Source organism: Saccopteryx leptura, chromosome 9 (assembly GCF_036850995.1).
Source record: "Saccopteryx leptura isolate mSacLep1 chromosome 9, mSacLep1_pri_phased_curated, whole genome shotgun sequence".
In the NCBI taxonomy this organism is placed as follows: Eukaryota; Metazoa; Chordata; class Mammalia; order Chiroptera; family Emballonuridae; genus Saccopteryx; species Saccopteryx leptura.
Window position 1 is genome coordinate 20,110,829 of NC_089511.1, and position 18,362 is coordinate 20,129,190.

The 18,362-nt window shown below is 43.6% G+C and overlaps 1 protein-coding gene across 2 annotated transcripts in view; it reads left to right on the top strand.

Annotated features, from left to right (window-relative positions):
- WWP2 (WW domain containing E3 ubiquitin protein ligase 2) overlaps positions 1-18,362 on the top strand; it is a 156,027-nt gene that overhangs the window by 78,180 nt on the left and 59,485 nt on the right. For both annotated transcript variants that reach the window (XM_066348153.1, XM_066348154.1), the window contains exon 7: positions 13,294-13,421. In XM_066348153.1, the coding sequence (XP_066204250.1) occupies positions 13,294-13,421 (128 nt within the window). The remainder of the gene's footprint in view (positions 1-13,293; positions 13,422-18,362) is intronic.

The following is an 18,362-nucleotide window of genomic DNA, read 5'->3' on the forward strand; positions in this document are numbered from 1 at the left end:
CCTAAGTCACTTCCAGAACCTAGCTGCAGGGGCGTCTGAGAGGCATCTGGCCCTTGCAGTGAGTGGGCAGGAGAAGGGAGGTATGTGGAATAGCAGAGGGTATCTGACACAGTGAAGGCTCAGACTGGAATCAGGGACCAATAAAAGGACTGCTGTAGGAACTGATGAGGTAGGAGGTAATGACTAGCTGGGCATGGTGGAATAGAGAGGAGACAGAACTACCTGAGAGGTGTAATCATCGAGCAGGACTAAAGAGAGGGGGTGAAGAATGAAGAGGAAGAGTGGGGATTCCCAGGCTCTTGGACTGAGCAAATGCAGGAGAGAAGGAGCTTACGAAGCCGTCACTTTAAAATGGCATCCTGAATAATGGTTGGGATTGGTGTTTAGTAGGCTCCATGGAACCATGGTCTGTGTGCCCCTGGGGCAGAGTTGATCCTCTGAAAGTATATCCCCAGGAGGAGGAATAAAAACTAAACTTAAGAGATACAGAGTAAAACAAACGTATTCCTGACATTGGACAGCAGGGCCCGCATAAGGGTCACCACAGTCAAGGGCACCGGAGTGGTGTTTCTACTTTAATCAGATTTGTATCTGGGTTTTAGGACCTCTCAGTCCTAGAAAATTGTGATTGAAAGGGAAAGAATTTAGAAAGAAGCAAAGAGAAAGAGTGTGGGTCTAGGAGAAATGTCTTTTTAATCATGAGAGCTTGGGCAGCTTGAGTACGTGGTGTTGAAGGACCAGACCAGAACTGATTGCAGATGCTTTGGACAGATATGGATGGCAGAGAGAAGGGTTGCTTAAGCCATGTAGCTGTGGTTTGGTTTGATGAGGTCAGACTTTTCATTTAGGATTCTGTTGGCAATCAGTGCCTCTTTTTGAAACCGCCAAGGCTGTGGAGGTGGAGAATTGGGGTTTGGTTTTGACTGTCTTTATGATGGCATACCCAATAGCCTTACACAGAATGGCCCCTTTAAAACACTGAAACAAATCTATATTTAGATTTTGCATTAGATAAAAATTGTTGTGGAACTAAAATACAGAATATATGTTACCTTATGTATCACATGTCACTGGGCTTTCTGAAGTTATTATGTAGCCTTAACTTTTTGAAAGTACATGAGGATATTTGTATTAATTTTCTTTGGGCTTCCTGTTCTCATGTCCATTTATGTATCAGTTTGCTTCCTGCTGGCATTCACCTCTATAATTCTGCTGTGATTACAGCCACAGAGGCCTACCTGACTCATCTGCAGATCTAACCTTGTGGACTAGTTTTTTCTAGAAACATTCTTTGCTTTGGCTTCTACAATAATGCGGAATCCCAGAGTGTTTCTCTTTTTTTTTCTGGTTTTATTATTTAAAAAGTAAATTTGATCCTTGAAAAAATAGGACTGTATCACATAACAAGATGTAGTATTAAATAGAGTAGACAAGAGAGGTGTCATTGAGAAGGTGACCTTTAAACAAAGATTTGAAAAAGGAGAAGGATTTAGCCATAAGGATATAGGGGGAAGAGTGTTTGGACAGAGGAATGGCTGTTACAGGGAGGCTAAGATGGGGCTGTGCCTTTGGAGTTGAAGGAGCAGCAGGGAGGCCAGTCTGGCTGGAGTGGAGGGAGGGACGGGAAAATAGGAGATGAGGGTAGTACTAGGTCAGGCCAGACCATAGCTGTGAATATCTGCTGTATGTTTTTCAAGGTTATTTTATTGGGTCCACAATACAAATTTGAGATATGTCTTCTGGGCAAACTGAACTTAAAATTAATTATTTTTATTGATTTGAGAGAGAAACTTTGAATTGTTGTTATACTTATTTATGCATTCATTGGTTGATTCTTGTATGTGCCCAGACTGGGGATCACATTTGCAACCTTGGCTAATTGGGGTGATTCTCTAACCAACTGAGCTAACTAGCCACCGAAATTGAACTTTTTATCCTTATTATTTTTAAATGCTTTTTCTCTTAACATTATTTGGTCTGAGCAATAAGAAGGAACAATCTACAACATGAATGACACTCAAAAGCATTATGCTAAGTGCAAGAAGTCAGACATAAAAGGCGACATTCTGTATCATCCCATTGGTATGACATTCTGAAAAAGGCAAATTATAGTGACAAAATTTCAGTTAGCAGTTGCTGGAAATTGAGGGGAGGGATTAACCGCAAAAGGATACCGAGAAGTATTTGGGGGCAAAGGAAATGTTCTATGTCTTGATTGTGATGGTGGTAATGTGATTGTGTGCATTTGTTAAAACTTATTAACTGCACCCTTAAAAAGGGCGACTTTACTGTATGGAAATTATACCTGAAGTTTAGAAATCAGTCTTAAAATTTTGTTTTGACATTCGCACAGCTATCCTGACTTTCTTTTGTTTTGTATTTACTTAGCTTCTTGTTTCCCCCATCAACCTTTTTGGTCCTTATATGTTAGATGGTGTTGCTTGCAACTGTATTTAACTGTTTTTTTAAGAAACTAGTATGTAATGATATTGAAATACATGAATTTAACCGGCTTTAATGTAGGCATACTTTTCATTTTTGTCATTTTACTGTTTATGTTAAAATAACATTTCTCTCCTGTGTATTTTCTTAACTCAAACAAAATATTAAACTATGGACAAGATGTGAGAGAGAAATGACTGAGAATGAATGTCTTTACTAGAATACCAATAAATTTGTCTAACTTGAAAAAGAAAGAAAGAAAGAAACCAGTATGATGACTTCTTTCAACTCTCATGGTGATCCATTTATGTTTCTTGTAAGTTTTGATGTCTTTGGAGTTGTTTTCATCTCTTGCCTTTTAATTCCTGTCTCACGTTCTTTGTTTCACATCTCTAGACTAACTACGTTAAGCCTGTGTTTGGCCCGCCTTTTGAGTTGGTTTCTTTGGTTTGCTGATTATTTGACAATGGAGTATAAAATTCTGCATCTAATGGTGTAAAGAGAACAAGAATTATCCACTGGCTTGCTGTCTTAAGATTTTCTGTTTGGTTTTACTCTGAGTTTTATAGCATGTCTACGGGGCTGGGTCTTCTTGGCTTATGGTATGGCCTTTGAAGATGCAGTTTTTTCTTTCTTTCTTTCTTTTTTTTTAATTTATTCATTTTAGAGAGGAGGGGGAGAGACGGAGAGAGAGAAGGGGGGGAGGAGCTGGAAGCATCAACTCCCATATGTGCCTTGACCAGGCAAGCCCAGGGTTTCGAACCGGCAACCTCAGCATTTCCAGGTCAACGCTTTATCCACTGCGCCACCACAGGTCAGGCCTGAAGATGCAGTTTTTTAAAGACAAAATGACAAAAAAAAAACCCCTTTAAATGATATTAGTGAAAACCTAAGATGTGGTATGAATAATTGATATTTTGTGAAGGAGAAGGGAGATTAAGACCAGGTTGGTTTTGCTCTCTTTTTGTGTATTTTTAATTTTACTTTAAAATTTTTGCCTTTAAAAAAAGATTAAAAAAAAAGCTTTATTTTAAATCAAATTATACTATTTTGGTTACACTTAGAAAAGAATAATGAGTTGAGGAGTTACTTCTTCCTCTTCCATTTCCTTTGGGGAGGCGTGCAGGGGTAGTAGTGCGGAGTTCTTGAAACCATGTCAGAGGATGTGCCTTACTCATCTCTGTGTCCCCAGCAGGGCCTAGAAGAGTTCCTTGCTGCACGTAGCAGCAGCTCAGTAAATATTTGCTGAGATGAAAGAGTCTTGTGTTTCTGCTACTCACTGGCCAGAGCTGTGGGGTGGGTCTTGCTATGGTTTACATTCCTTGGTGCTCCTACCCTTGAGAAGCAATGGTTTCAGGGGCCCAGGGTGTAGGGAGCCTTTATATCAGGACTGCTGGTGCTTTCCAAGGCTTAGCCTAACCGCCAAGCACGGGGTGGGTTCCCACTGCCCGCTCAGTCACTGAAGAATTCATCTGGTTTTTTTCTCCATGGTTGAAATGTTCATACTGAACCCTTTTCATGGACTGTTTTTTTTCAAATCTCTGTAACTTTTAAGGCAAATATTGGAATTAGAGATAAGTTGTCATGTAAATACATCTTGTTTGGAAAAGGAACGTGTAAAGTTCGTGTACCTGAACTCTACCAGAAAAGAATCTTACCCTCTAAGAACAGAAATATCTCACTCACAGATAAGTTGTTCCAATTCCCAAGTGATTGTTGAATCTTAGAAATGTGTCTCATAAAGGACTTTCAGATCACAGAAATGCTGCCCCTTTGAGATGAGTACTGATTCTATAGGGCAATGCTGTCAGTGTATTAAGTCCCCCTAACTAGAGTACAGTAGGGGGAGCAGCAAGAATTCAGGCTGAGGCTCTTACCTAACTATATATTTGAGAGTTAATATCTTTTGTGGAAGTTGACATTTATTTGTATTGAAAGGATATATTCATTTTCTATGGAGGTGTAACAAGTAACCACAAACTCAGAGCTTAAAACAACACCATTTATTAGGTCATAGTTCTGTAGGTCAAGTGTTTGGTACATGTGGCCACTGGATTGTCTAGTCTGGGTCTCACAAGGCCAACATCAAGGTGATGGCAGAGCTGCATGCTTATCTGGAAACTCTAAGGAAGGATTTGCTTTAAAGCTCACTAAGGTTGTTGGCTGAATTCAGTTAGTTGTGGTTGTGGGACTGAGGTCCCCATGTCTTTGTTGGCTGTCATCAGGGACTCTCTCAGCTCCTTAAGGCCACCCACATTTTTTTTCATTGCCCTTCCAATCTTCAAGCCAGCAAGGGTGTGTCAAATCTCCCTCATGCTTCAAATTTTTCTGATTTTCTCTCCTGCCCTCTATATCTGTCATCTGCCAGAGAAAGCACTCTGCTTTTAAGAAATTATGTAATGAGTCAGGCTTGCCTGGACGATCTCCCTTTCTCGAGGTTGACTGTGCCATGTAACATAACATAATCAAATGTGTGACATTTCATTATATACACTGGTTGTAGGGACTATGGTGGGGTATCTTTGGGAAGAGGGTCATCTTAGAAATTCTGCCTACCAGAGAAGATACAGTATCTTCCTTAATCCCCATGTTTAATCACTTTACTGTTGGGGCTGCTTGAAATTACTGTTAGAACAAAAACAAAACTCAGGTCAAGTAAAATTTGGTTGGATTTGGAGATTGTCTTGCAATTTTAGTATTGAGCATGTAGCACAAAATGAGTCGAATAAAATTTTTATTCCTAGGCCCTGGTATGAGAGAATATTTTTATATGATGTGTAAGGCTAGCCTTTTTAGAAGACAGTCGCTCTGGCACTTGCCAATACCTGGTGGATCACGGGCTCCATCCTGTGGCATGGATGTCATTGTTTAAAGGGTAGGAGGAGACGGAGTGAAGTGACTGGGTTGCAGAGAACAGAAGAGGCACTGGAGATTACAGGCCCAAGAGGGCTTTTTTTTTTTTTTTTTTTTTTTAATTATTTACTTTTTTTTATAGAGACAGAGAGGGATAGATAGGGACAGACAGACAGGAATGGAGAGAGATGAGAAGCATCAATCATCAGTTTTTCGTTGCAACACTGTAGTTGTTCATTGATTGCTTTCTCATATGTGCCTTGACCGTGGGCCTTTAGCAGACCGAGTAACCCCTTGCTCGAGCCAGACATGGCCCTGCCCTCATGGACCTTAGTGGAGAGAGACATTACATCAACACACAAACAAATAAATGATTACAAACAGAATTGCCATAAAGGGAAAGATTGGGATACTGTGTGAGAGGATGCAGTGTGCAGCCTGGGGCTGAGGGACATTTAGACCAAGTTTGGATCAGGAGCCGGCTGGGTAAAGGAAGGACGTGCCAGGAGAGTGGATCAGCAAAGGCTCTGACTTTCCTCAGGAGGAGGTTAGAGGGATGTTTTGAGAAATATCCATTGAACATTGTCTTTTTGGAGCTTACCTCTCTCCCACTTTCATGACTTGTTGTGTCAGAATACTTAGAAGTAACAGCCCAGTCTACTGTCATCCCCTGTAGCTGCCCTGATATCTGTCATCCTCAGACTTCAGGGTCCCATGGAGCCCTTTCTGGTCTGGGGCTGTAGCACAGGGATGCTCTGAGCTGGCCTAGGTTCAAACAAGATGTGAACCAGTAGGAGGAAATTTAGAGATACCCTTCTGGCCCACCTGTGTAAGCGGGAGCCCCACGCAGATTCCAACTGTAAGTCAGAGGAGGTTGATGACCCATGACGTTCATCTCATAAGCTGTGACAGCATTCTGTGCCTTTGTACCATCTCAGGCCATAGGACAAATAAACCATGGGCTGCCGTCTATGTTCAGGGAACCTCTAGCCATCACTGTGCACCCCGGAGGGCGGGGTGGAATGGGACAGTGAGCACTTCACCTGAACTTCTGCTCTCTTTCAAGTTTGTCTGGGTGGGTGTTTGAGCATTCTTTTCTTTTTTCGGGGGGCAATTAGTATTGTTACTTAATTGATGTTTTAACCCATGAATGTGATATATCCTTCTGGCTATTAAGGTGACTTTTAATTTATCTTTTTGCCTGTATGCTCAAGTTTAATATTTTATAGACTGAACATTTGTATAATACCATAATGAATGCGGATAGTAAGAATAATTTTAATTTTAGTTTCTGAAACACAATTTGAGCATTCTTTTCAATTAAGCCCAACATACAGCCTGGAATTAGATTAGATGAGTCAAATTTTATTGTATATTCTCTCCTAAGATGCCTTTTTTAGTCTCATGAAGCTGCCACCATTGAGAGGGTTGTTCTTGCTGTAGGTTGGGCTCAAGTAAATCATGTCTCTTTCTGTAATGGAGAACGGACTTGGCAGCAATTTTATTTTTACCTTTCCTGTCATTTTGGAGGCTGGCAGCAAAGGTAGGGCGTGGAATGGAGCCGTAAATTACCCCTGCAATGACTAGAATGGTCCCATTTTAGCTCAAAATTGTGCCTTTCCCTTTTCACCTCTCCTTTCCATCCCCCTCCCTTTTTTCCCTAATCCGTGTGTGTGAATTGAGGAGGGCGTAGGTGGGAGCAGGTTTGCTTATTGGTGCCTCTCTGAATGGCAGAAACCGTTCCTCTTCCCATCACTGCTTCCCATTTCTTCACTGTGCTTCTATTTTAAGTGCCTGTTTTTTGCTGGTTCTGTCTTGCTGGAGACTGGCCCAGCCTCACTTAGTTTTGTTTCCATGCTGCTATTAAAAGACAATACCCAGTTAAGAGGCCTCAGAGGAGGGGTGGGAGCCACCCTCTGGGGTCTAATCATCCAGGCAAATATCCCTGCATTGGAATGTGACAAGAGTTTTAAGTTTATGAGGTAATTTTAATTTATGCCTCTTTTTTTTTTTTTTATTAATGGAGAAAAACCCACTATTACTTGTTGTACCCTGAAACTTCTCTTGCTGAGTTTGAAGACTAACAGGGCTGAATTAAGGTCAGAGAACCTCCCTTTTCTATCCTGGGCCTCTTTTGCCAAGATAGAAAACTATGCTTGTCATTGGCATTCAGTCAACCATGAATTCTTGACATTTGGGAGGGACATGTCTCCAGTCTTTGAAGAGTCCTTATATTTATTAATACAGAGTGAATATTGCCTAAATCACATTTTTATCAAGGTTCTTGTTTTCTGTCTTTTTATTTTTGAAAGCATATTCTTATGCCATAACTTACTTGTCTTTTAAAACCTTTGCTCATGTGATTAACTGTCTCCTGCTGGCTGAAATACACAAATTGCTTTTCAAAATTAAGTTAGGTTTATTGAGGTATAACTTACATACAGTAAAATTCACTCTTTGCAGTGTATAAGTCTGTGGGGGGTTTTGAAAAAATGTTTATTGATTTTAGAGAGAGAGGAAGAAGGAGAGAGAGAGAGAGAGAAAAGAGACACAGGAACATTGATTTGTTCCTGCATGTGCCCTGACTGGGGATCAAACTAGAAACCTCTGCGCTTCAGGATGATGCTCTGACCAACTGAGCCATCGGGCCAGGGCAGGTCTGTAGATTTTGACAAAAGCATACAGTCTGGTAACCACTGCTATAAATGAGATAGAGAATGTCTTATCTCCCCAAAAAGTTCCCTTGCACCCCTTTGTAGTCAACCCCTCCTTCTGCCCCCAGCCACTGGCAAACACTAATCTGTTTGTTTGTTTATTTATTTATTTATTCAGTGAGAGGAGGGGAGGAGAGAGACAGACTCCCACATGCGCCCTGACCAGGATCTACCCGGCAAGCCAACCAGGGGATGATGCTCTGCCCATCTGGGACGCTGCTCTGTTGCTTAGCAACCGAGCTCTTCTTAGCATCTGAGGCAGAGGTCATGGAGCCACCCTCAGCGCCCAGGGCCAGCTTGCTCCGTTTGAGCCATGGTTGTGTGTGTGTGTGAGAGAGAGAGAGAGAGAGAGAGAGAGAGAGAGAGAGAAGTGAGAGGGGGAGGGGTGGAGAAGCAGATGGGCACTTCTCTTGTGTGTCCTGATGGGAATCGAACCCAGGACATCCACACACCAGGCTGATGCTCTATCACTGAGCCAACTTGCCAGGGCCTAATCTGTTTTCTTTCCCTACAGTTTTGCCTCTTCCTACATGTTATAGAATTGGAATAATGTATATACTACGCAACTTTTTGTGTCAGTCTTCTACTCAGCATGGTGCATTTGTGATTCATCTATGTTGTTGCATGTATCAGTGGTTTGTTCTTTTTGTTTTCTAAGTAGTAGTCCACTGTATGGATATACCACGGCCTATCTGGTCATTCACCATGTGAAGGATTTGGGGTTGTTTACAGTTTTGGAAATTATGAATAAAATCATTGTAAACATTGCCTACAGGTTTTACATAAACATATGTTTTCGTTTCTTTTGGGTAAATACCTAGGAGTAGGATTGCTGGTTTATATGCTAAATGCATGTTTAACTTTATAAAACACTGCTGAACTGGTTTCCAGAGTGTCTGGACCATGTTGCATTCCTTCCAGCAATGTCTGCGAGTTCCAGTTGCTTTGCATCCTTGTCAGCACTTGTTAACTGTCAGTGTCCCCTGCCCACTCTAAAAGGTGTGTAATGTTGTATCACTGTGGTTTTACTCTGCATTTCCCTAATGACGAATGATGTTGAATATCCTTCATGTGCTTATTTGCCATTTGTAGATCATCTCTGATGAAGTGGCTGTTAAAATCTTTTGATTATTTTTTGTATTGGTTTGCTGTTTTCTAATTATTGAGTTTTGAGGGTTTTTAAAATATATTCTGGAGCCTGACCAAGCGGTGGTGCAGTGGGTAAAGCATTGGACTGGGATGCGGAAGACCCAGGTTCGAGACCCCGAGGTCGCCAGCTTGAGCATGGGCTCATCTGGTTTGAGCAAAAAGCTCACCAGCTTGAGCCCAAGGTCGCTGGCTCAAGCAAGGGGTTACTCGGTCTGCTGAAGGCCCGCGGTCAAGGCACATATGAGAAAGCAATCAATGAACAACTAAGGTGTTGCAACGCGCAACGAAAAACTAATGATTGATGCTTCTCATCTCTCTGTCTCTGTCTATTCCTCTCTCTGACTCTCTCTCTGTCTCTGTAAAATATATTCTGGATATAAGTTGTTTATCAGTCATGCATTTTACTAATATTTGCCCCCAGACTATGAATTATCTTGACAGTGTCTTTAGAAAAACAGGAGCTTTGAATTTAATGAAGCTACCAACTGCTTTTTAAAATCAGTTTCCACATAAATAGACTTACCAATCTCAAATTCTGAGTCACCACCGAATTTTGAATTTCACTTTGTAACTTAGCAGAAAATTTTGTGTCTGGCTCGTGAGCCATCAGTTTTTTCAGCTCTTCATTTTCACTTGTGTTACCAGTACCAGGGCTGGCTTCATTTTATTAGCACACAAATAAAATTTGTTTGTTGAATTACTCCACGTGAAGTATTACATACGTGATGACGGTCAACCAAGCTGTACTGGGGTGACAATGCCAGGTTGTCGTCTAGGCTCACTCACCAGCCAGATAGCTCCGGCACCTCAGCATGGGAGGGTGGGATGGAAATCGTGTCTGAGCCAAATTACAGACCACTAACTCTCCCTGGGCTGGAAGCTCCTTGAGGCCAGGGATGGTGTTGGTTGGGTTGCCAGACCTAGCTCAGGGCCTAGAGCTCAGAAAACAAGGCAGAATGGAATTCAGTGGCCTTCATGAGGGGCAATGCAAGATGTCCCAAGGAATCCAAGGTCCTGGCTGTCAGGGTCAGCTGAGGACTGAGGCCAACACTGAATGTCAAAACTTGCATGTCAAGGGACAGCCCGAGACTGGTCCTGGGGACCTTACCTGCATCTGATCTACTTTCAGGAGCTGGAGAGGATCCTAGGGCCCCGGCCTTCCTGGGCACTGCTCAGGAAGCCTCAGTTTCTGAGGGAGGCACCTAGGTGAGGGCACGCCAGCGTTGAGAAGGGCAGGCTGTGAAGAGAGCTGAATGTCTGTGACTAGGTGACTGGAAACCATTTGTGAGTTTCGCTGCTCCCCTTTCTCTGACTGCCCGGGCGGGGGGCTGCATAACTTCCCTGTGCCCCCAGCCCTCAGACGGTGGCGATAGGGCCAAGGTTGAAGTCACCGGCAGAGCTGAGGCCAGGCTGTCTGTGGTGGAGCCCGGCTCATCCCCACCCCACCGCCCGCTTTTGTCCTCATACTATTTTGGCTTATGGTGTGTGGTTTCAGCATTCGGGCCAGCTTTTAATCATGACACAATCCCATCTTTTAAGGCTTGAGCGAGTCCTCCAAGAGAGGAAACTGCTGAAGAGATTTTCCTGAAACATTGAGGCCTTCTCTTCCTTTTGAGAGTTTATTTTAAAGGTAATTCAAGAGGAAAAGGTGGAAGCTCCAGATTCAGGGCAAAGGAAGACCTGCAGGGAGGGTCGGTCCATGGGTGTGTGTGGCGGCCAGGGGAGCAGAGGTGGCCGGGGCCTCAGGCGAGGCGACGGCAGTTCACGCAAAGTGGTCCCAGCTGCCCCTGGTTTATGGGCTAATCCCAGCTCCGCTCCAGCCTGTCATTCAGGGGAAGCTGCTATCATTAGTGGTTAAACATTTCTGAGAGTATTCTCTCTCGACTCTGACCGCAGGCCCTTTCGGGGATGGGAGGGAGGAGCCAGGAGAGTAATGGAACCCACCCTGTTTCGTGCCCTGCTTGCTCTGCTGAGGTACCAGCCTGGCAACTGGCCTTAATCATGGGCTTGTCAGAGCCCTTGTGTGTGACAGGCCTGGGGCTGCATTTTCCGCGCTGCCCACACGGCCTGCCTCTCCTTGGGCGACGCAGCCCTCTCCCGTGGACTGAGTATCAAATCAGAGAGACTTTTTTTGTCCTTTTAAGGGGATTCTTGGCTGAAATAAGCCCTCCATTAACCAATTTTATCTCTCTCCAGCTCTCTGCCCTCCACACATATGCACACATTCACCAGTGGCTAAAGCCTGAATTTCCCTTTGGAACTTGTCTGTACCCGTTTCTGCTTTCGATGAGGAGTTGAGGTAAAATGCTCAATGCTAACATTTCTTCTCATGAAGTAGGGACTTTGAAATATTTTTCTTGACTGAGGTGTGGTTGACAACTTTTGATTTATGAAATTAGCTCAGGGAAAAATAAGATGGAAAAAGAGAGTCCAAATTAAATCTTTATTTCCATAGCTCAGTTGTGCCCTCTCTCTCCATTTTTAACTGCCATACAGTCTTTAGGTAAGAAGGACTCCAGGGTTTGCTAAGTTTCTTGTTTTTGTTTTTCAGTTGTGTGGGCCCAAGAAAAAACATTTTTTTTTTTCTTTTTAAAAACCTGTTTTCTTCCTTGCTCGGAAGGGTACAAACTCAACGAAGAAAGCTAGGAAAATTTAGACCAGCACAAAAGGGAAAGCTAAAGGCATCCGTATTTTCAACACCCAGAGATAATCACTGTTAACACTGTGGCTTATGTCCCTCTTGGAAAAATTGGTTTCTTGTGCTAGGAAAGGTAGTGGTGGAGGCACTTCTTATTCTCCTAGGAACCTTCTGGTTTCTTGTGCTTCAGGCTTGTCCCAAAACACAGGGCTAGTGTCTGACCAGCAGAGATGTTCTGGTGCTTACAGCCCTTCCAGGTGTGGGGAACTTTCTGTTAGATCTTCAGCCTCGTCATTGGCTAAGCGACTAGCGAAGGAACCACCGGGGACGGATTCAGCTGAAGTCCAGGCCGCACACCCAGGTTGCAACCAAACAGCATGGGCTACTGACCTTTGCGTTCCTGAATTTGAGTGTTTTCTGTGTCTTTCTGGACTTTTCTGTGTCGGTCTTCTTACCTGCAAAATGGGCAGTATAATAGTAAGGCACTTCTAGGGTTGACGTGTTAAATGCAATAATATTTGTAAAGTGCACAGGACAGGCACCTGGAATGTAATGTTGCAGCTCAATGCATAGTATATACTTACATTGTCGTTGTTATTACTCTTATTGTTCATGGTGTTCTCCCATGTCATGTGGTCTAGATTGTTCTCTGGACCTTTGTTTCTCTGCCTGGAGAGGAGTGGTCTTTTCTTCACTGGATACTATTTAAATTATCTCACTCTTGTATTCTGTAATGACTGAGTAGTAGAATAATCTCCTTTGACAAAGCTGCTGAACTGAAGGGCAAAGGGTCTAGACATTTTCACTGAGTGAATGAAGTCAGGTTACCACAGGCATGTGAGAACACATACTGCCGCTGCCTGTTGTTCTGTGAAGATGTCAGGTTCCCTGTTGCTAGGTCCCACCATCTTCCATGTGATGTAGTTCCCTTTCTGCATTGTTTTTTGTTTCCTTGGATGGCCTGTGGAGTTATCTTTTCTAGGTGAAACATGTCAACATAGGCATTGGCTGAAGTTGTCTAATGCCTTTTGACTTCTGTTCCAAAGGGAAGCACCTTTTAACAATAGAGAAAATGGATTTGGAGAAATTTTGGGCTCTGCATAACAGGAGAAATATGTCATCTGTACCCTGTCCAGTGGTCCAGTGTTTTTTGTTTATTTCTTATGTTTGAGCCCAATAAAAATAATGTGATGGTCACAGGATATTTTGCCAGTTATTTCAGATGTGGGAGCAATTCACTCTGGATTTATTTACTTCCAGTGGAAAAGTTTACCGAAAGTTGCCTTCTGGGCTTTTACCAAGAAGGAAGCTTACCTGCGTCTCTCTGTTTGGAGCCAGCATCTGTTGAGTCAAAGACTACAGGGGCTATTGAAGGTCTTACCTCCAATAAACAGCGGGAGAGGGAACACGGTGACTTAGGTGGGATACTCTTCTTCCTCTTTTTTTCTCTCCCCCACAGTAACTTACATCTGTCTGCTTTATATTTTGAACCCCCAGGACGCACAGGCATTCAGGTGCCTCAGCCAGAACAACCACAGCAACCAGCGAGCGAAGCCCTGGTACTACCAACCGGCACCGCCAACCCGTCAAGAACCCAAGCCACAGTGGCTTGGCCAATGGCACAGGTGAGTGACAGCCCAGAATGCCGTCCGGCCTGATCAGCGGCCTCTAACTCGTTCTCACATGGAGTCGGGCTTCTGCCTGTGTCAGAATGTCGTGGGGGTGAGAAAAGACTCCAGTACTAAGATGAATTTGAGTCCGTCAGTCTTTCCGTTGACCCATCTTCCTTTATCGCTGTAATATTCTGTATAGCTAAGGAGAATCTCCATATGACTCTTCTAAAATATGCCTTTGCACAGATATAAAAAATACTCGTTTTTCTATTAATTTCTTACCAACATTGGATTTTATTGTGAGAGGATATCTTGCTTATATACACAACACATTTTTTTTTCTTAATTTAAGGAAATGATCAGACTTAGGGAGAAAGAAAACTGAGTGTTGTTGCTAGGAGCTGAGTCAGAAAATGGCAGCACTGTTGACGGTTGGGATGCTGACTGGGCAGAGCCACCTGCGCTGTGGCTGTTCCGAGGCCGTTCCTGTGAGGGTGTTTGTGCCGTTTGAGAGGAGACAGCTGGCCCTTCCCCGTCCACTCAGGCCGTCTCTGCTTGACTCTGTTTCCCAAAGCCACACTGCGCTGTGGCTGTTCCGGGGCCGTTCCTGTGAGGGTGTTTGTGCCGTTTGAGAGGAGACAGCTGGCCCTTCCCCGTCCACTCAGGCCATCTCTGCTTGACTCTGTTTCCCTGTCAGTGGGAAAGGAAGGAACTATTTCAAAACAATTCATTTTTTGTCACGCTTTCCTTCTGTCTCATCAGGTCGGTGTTGGATTGAAATGGAAAAAAGGGGAAAAAAACCTTCATTTTTCTATGTGTCTCGAAAATTGTGAGATCTTTAGTGATGATGGCTGGTCATTTGGTAATTTGTCTTAATTTGGGACTGTTGGGCAGGGACATGGATGCTGCTTTGATAAACTGTAGGTGTTTAAATTGGTAAGTGACAACTGAAATAATTTTTGTAGATGCTTGTGATAGCAGAGGTTTGACACGAAGGGCAGGAGACCCGGAGCAGATCCCATAAGCGTGTCACGGTGTTGTTAATGGCCTTTGTGGGACAGACTTGAGGAGGGGAAGTTGACTTGGGTTACCTGTTAAGGACTCAGTTCTCTGGCAGCACCGTGTGAGGGCTGCGGTGCCCCTCAGGTGGCTTACAGTGCGCGGTCACGCTGTTCCCTGCGATGGCCTGCGGGGCGGGGTGGCCTGTGCCCTCCACGGCTCACTGCGTGTGTGGGGGCCTGACTTTCTCCCTGGAGTTGGGGACCTGCCTGAAGGAATTGAGTTAACCAGCTCACTGTGAACCCTGAAATGAGGATGAGCTAGAGGTGCCATCCCAGCCCCCCTGGCGCTCCCGTGCCAACCTCTGTATCCGAGTGCTGGAACCACCCAGTCATAGTGTGGACGCTCCCACCTGTGGGAAGGGGATGGCAAGCTGGTGACCGTGGACCGAGAAAATCAAGTTGCTCATGGGACGGCCAGTGTTTACAAACAGGGCAGGGAAACTGGCTCTCTGGAACCAGTTGTTTCCCGGAGGCCTTGGCCGTGTTACCAACCGCCTTGTTCTTCAGGGGATGCTGGTTTCCCTCAGCCTCCTCTGCTTTATTGTGACAGCTGTTGGTAAATGGACTTTATATGGTGATGGTCTTTGAGTCACTCTGGACCTTTCAACAGATTTGTATTTCCCTGACATTAATTTTTAGGCACCTTTGCGTATTGTCCTTATCTGCAGGAACATTATGTTTCAGCAGACGGGGCAGGTGCCAGCCATGTCTTCAGAAAGCCAAATATCCGTAACCCCAAACTGCCTTGGAGTAATGTTTGACGGCGGTGTATCTGAATGCCCAAACTGTTCCCAAAACCCATCTGTGAAGGACAGTCGCTGCATGTAAGGGATTTCTGCCTGTCAAAATACTACGGTCTTGGCTTCTGCCTCATCCCTCTCCTTTCTCCTCTCTGCTGTGATGACAGCTCACCCTTGCCTCGCTGCCAGCCTGGACTTCGCAGGCTCTTTAATGTCTATCCAAGGGGTGCAGAAAGATCTCACCTTTTCCTGGGGGAGCACACAGAAGCCCCCCACTTTGGCAGCACAGGAGCAGAAGGGTTTTTGAGGATATGAATGCTCCATCCTTCAACACATTGCTCTTAGAACTGTGAGGACCAGTTCCAAAATGGTGGTATAGTGAGCCGTGCCTCCAGGAAATGTTTCCACAGACATCCGAGATTTATTTAGCAAGCCCTTTGGCTGTGCTCTGCAGTTCTGCATGAAAAAGACATTTGGGGCAAAAACGGAGCTGAGCTCCAGGTGGTTTTTTTGTGTTGTCACAACTGTAAGGTAACCATTTTTTATAAAATGAAAGTGAATGGCAGCCTGTCTGTATAAATATAATATTTCTAAGTTTTAGAAGGAGTGGAATTGAGAAATAGACTAATGGTATAGCACTTCATTGAGACTTGTGTGAAATGATTTACTTTTTTTCACTTTTTATTGAAAACTTTATCCAAAAAAATTACATTCTCACTCTTCCCTTAAATGTGATTTCCATGCACACAGGTTGGGAGTCACACTGACTGTGGTCAGATTCTAGTCCCTTGAGCATAGTATGTGCATAAGGTCCAGGGGATTTCTGGGTCTTAGTTTTCTCACTAATAAAGTTAGGGCAAGATATATATATATATATACCTGATAGAATTGTTATAGGAATAAATTATATAAAATATATAGAGTGCCTGCATGGTTGCATGGTGTCTGGGACACAGTTAGTTTTTAGTCAACATTAGTTTTTATCTTTATAAATAAATTCATAGGGTTATAATTATGCAGATTTTCCTTTATTAATTTTATTATTTTTTTAATACATGCTTCCATGTATCTGCGGTCTTTTGTCTACCCCTTTTTAGTGGTCTGATTCCCATTTCACACACCATAATTCCTTTAACTATTCCTCAATTCTAGTGTATTTCCCCACTGTAAAACAAAATCCTGATGTAGACATCTTTGCACACAGCTTTGCTTCTTTTTTTTATTGTTATTGAATTTATTGGGGTGACATTGGTTAATAAAATTATATAGGTTTCAGGTGTACAATTCTATAATAGATCATCTGTATATTGTATTGTGTGTTCAGCACTTAGCTTTGTTTCTTTTTTTTTTTCTTAACATTTCCATTGATTTGAGAGGAGAGAAAGAGATCAACTCAACTTGTTGTTCCACTTAGTTGTTCCATTTAGTTGTGCGCTCATTGGTTGCTTTTCATGTATTTTCTGACCAAGGATTAAACCTGTGACCATAGCACGCCAGGATGACACTCTATCCATTGAACCACCTAACCAGAGCCTGTCTCCTTCCTTCCTTCCTTCCTTCCTTCCTTCCTTCCTTCCTTCCTTCCTTCCTTCCTTCCTTCCTTCCTTCCTTCCTTCCTTCCTTTTCCTTCCACCTTCCCCCCTCTCTCCCTCCCTCCCTCCCCTCCCCTCCTCTTCCCCTCCCCTCCCCTCCCTTCCTTCCTTCCTCCTTCCCTCCTTTCTTCCCTCCCTCGTTCCTTCTCTCCTTCCCTCCTTTCTTCCCTCCCTCTTTCCCTCTCTCCCTCCCTTCTTTCTTCCTTTCTTTTTTTTTTTCTTTTAAAGAGGAGAGAGAGAAAGAAAGAGAGAGAGAAAGAGAGAGAAAGAGAGTAGGAACATCAACTTGTAGTCGCATCACGTTAGTTGTTCACTTATTGCTTCTCATATATGCCTTGACCATAGAGCTCAAGTCGAGCCAGTGACCCCTTGCTCAAGCCAGCAACCGTAGGATTATGTCTGTGATCCCATGCTCAAACTGGCAACCCCACGCTCAAACTAGCAAGCCTGCACTCCAGCCAGTAATCTCGGGGTTTTGAACCTGGGACCTCAGCATCCCAGGTTAATGCTCTTTGCACCACCACGGGTCAGGCAGGCCTGTTTATTTTTGAATGAAGTTTTTGAGTCAAAGGACCTGAATTTTAACCCTTTGAGTTGTACAAATGTTCATGTACATCCTCGTGCCTCCTGACTATCCAGAGTACACTCGTACAAGTGTAAGGCAACATTTAAAAAAAGCAAATGTATGTTCTTGTTTCCATAAATTGGTTATCAAACAAACATGATTTTAAGTTAATAAAACTATAACTGGAACTAATTTCAAATTTTGAAAAAATTCACTCCTGGGTGTCAGTGAGCATGAAAAAAACTACTCAAAGGGTTAAAAATGATATTAATATATATTATTAGATTGCCAAGGTTTGAAGCAGTCATACATCATAAGGCAGTATAATATTTTCCTCAAGTGCTACTTGAGGTTTATTTTTTCTGCAACTTTGTAAATACTGGTTGATCCATTTACTAACAGGTATTAAGTGCCACCTCATTGTTTAACCTCTTTGCATTTCTTCAGTTATTAGTTGCTTGACTATTTCTTTTTTCTTGTGTGACTTCTTTTTAATAGTGTTTGATTGTTCTTTGGAGATTTGGAGGTTTATTTATATATCTTAGGTTCAAGTTTTTTTGTTTTTTTTTTAACAAATTGTGGTAAAATATATGTAACATAAAATTTACCATTTAAACCATTTTTTAAAAAATTTTTCTGAAGTTTGAAACGGGGAGGCAGTCAGACAGACTCCTGCATGCACCCGACCGGGATCCACCCGGCATGCCCACCAGGGGGCGATGCTCTGCCCATCTGGGGCGTTGCTCTGCTGCAACCAGAGCCATTCTAGTGCCTGAGGCAGAGGCCACAGAGCCATCCTCAGCACCCGGGCCAACTTTGCTCCAGTGGAGCCTCGGCTGTGCGAGGGGAAGAGAGAGACAGAGAGTAAGGAGAGGGGGAGGGGTGGAGAAGCAGATGGGCGCTTCTCCTGCGTGCCCTGGCCGGGAATTGAACCCGGGACTCCTGCACGCCAGGCCGACGCTCTACCACTGAGCCAACCGGCCAGGGCTTTAAAC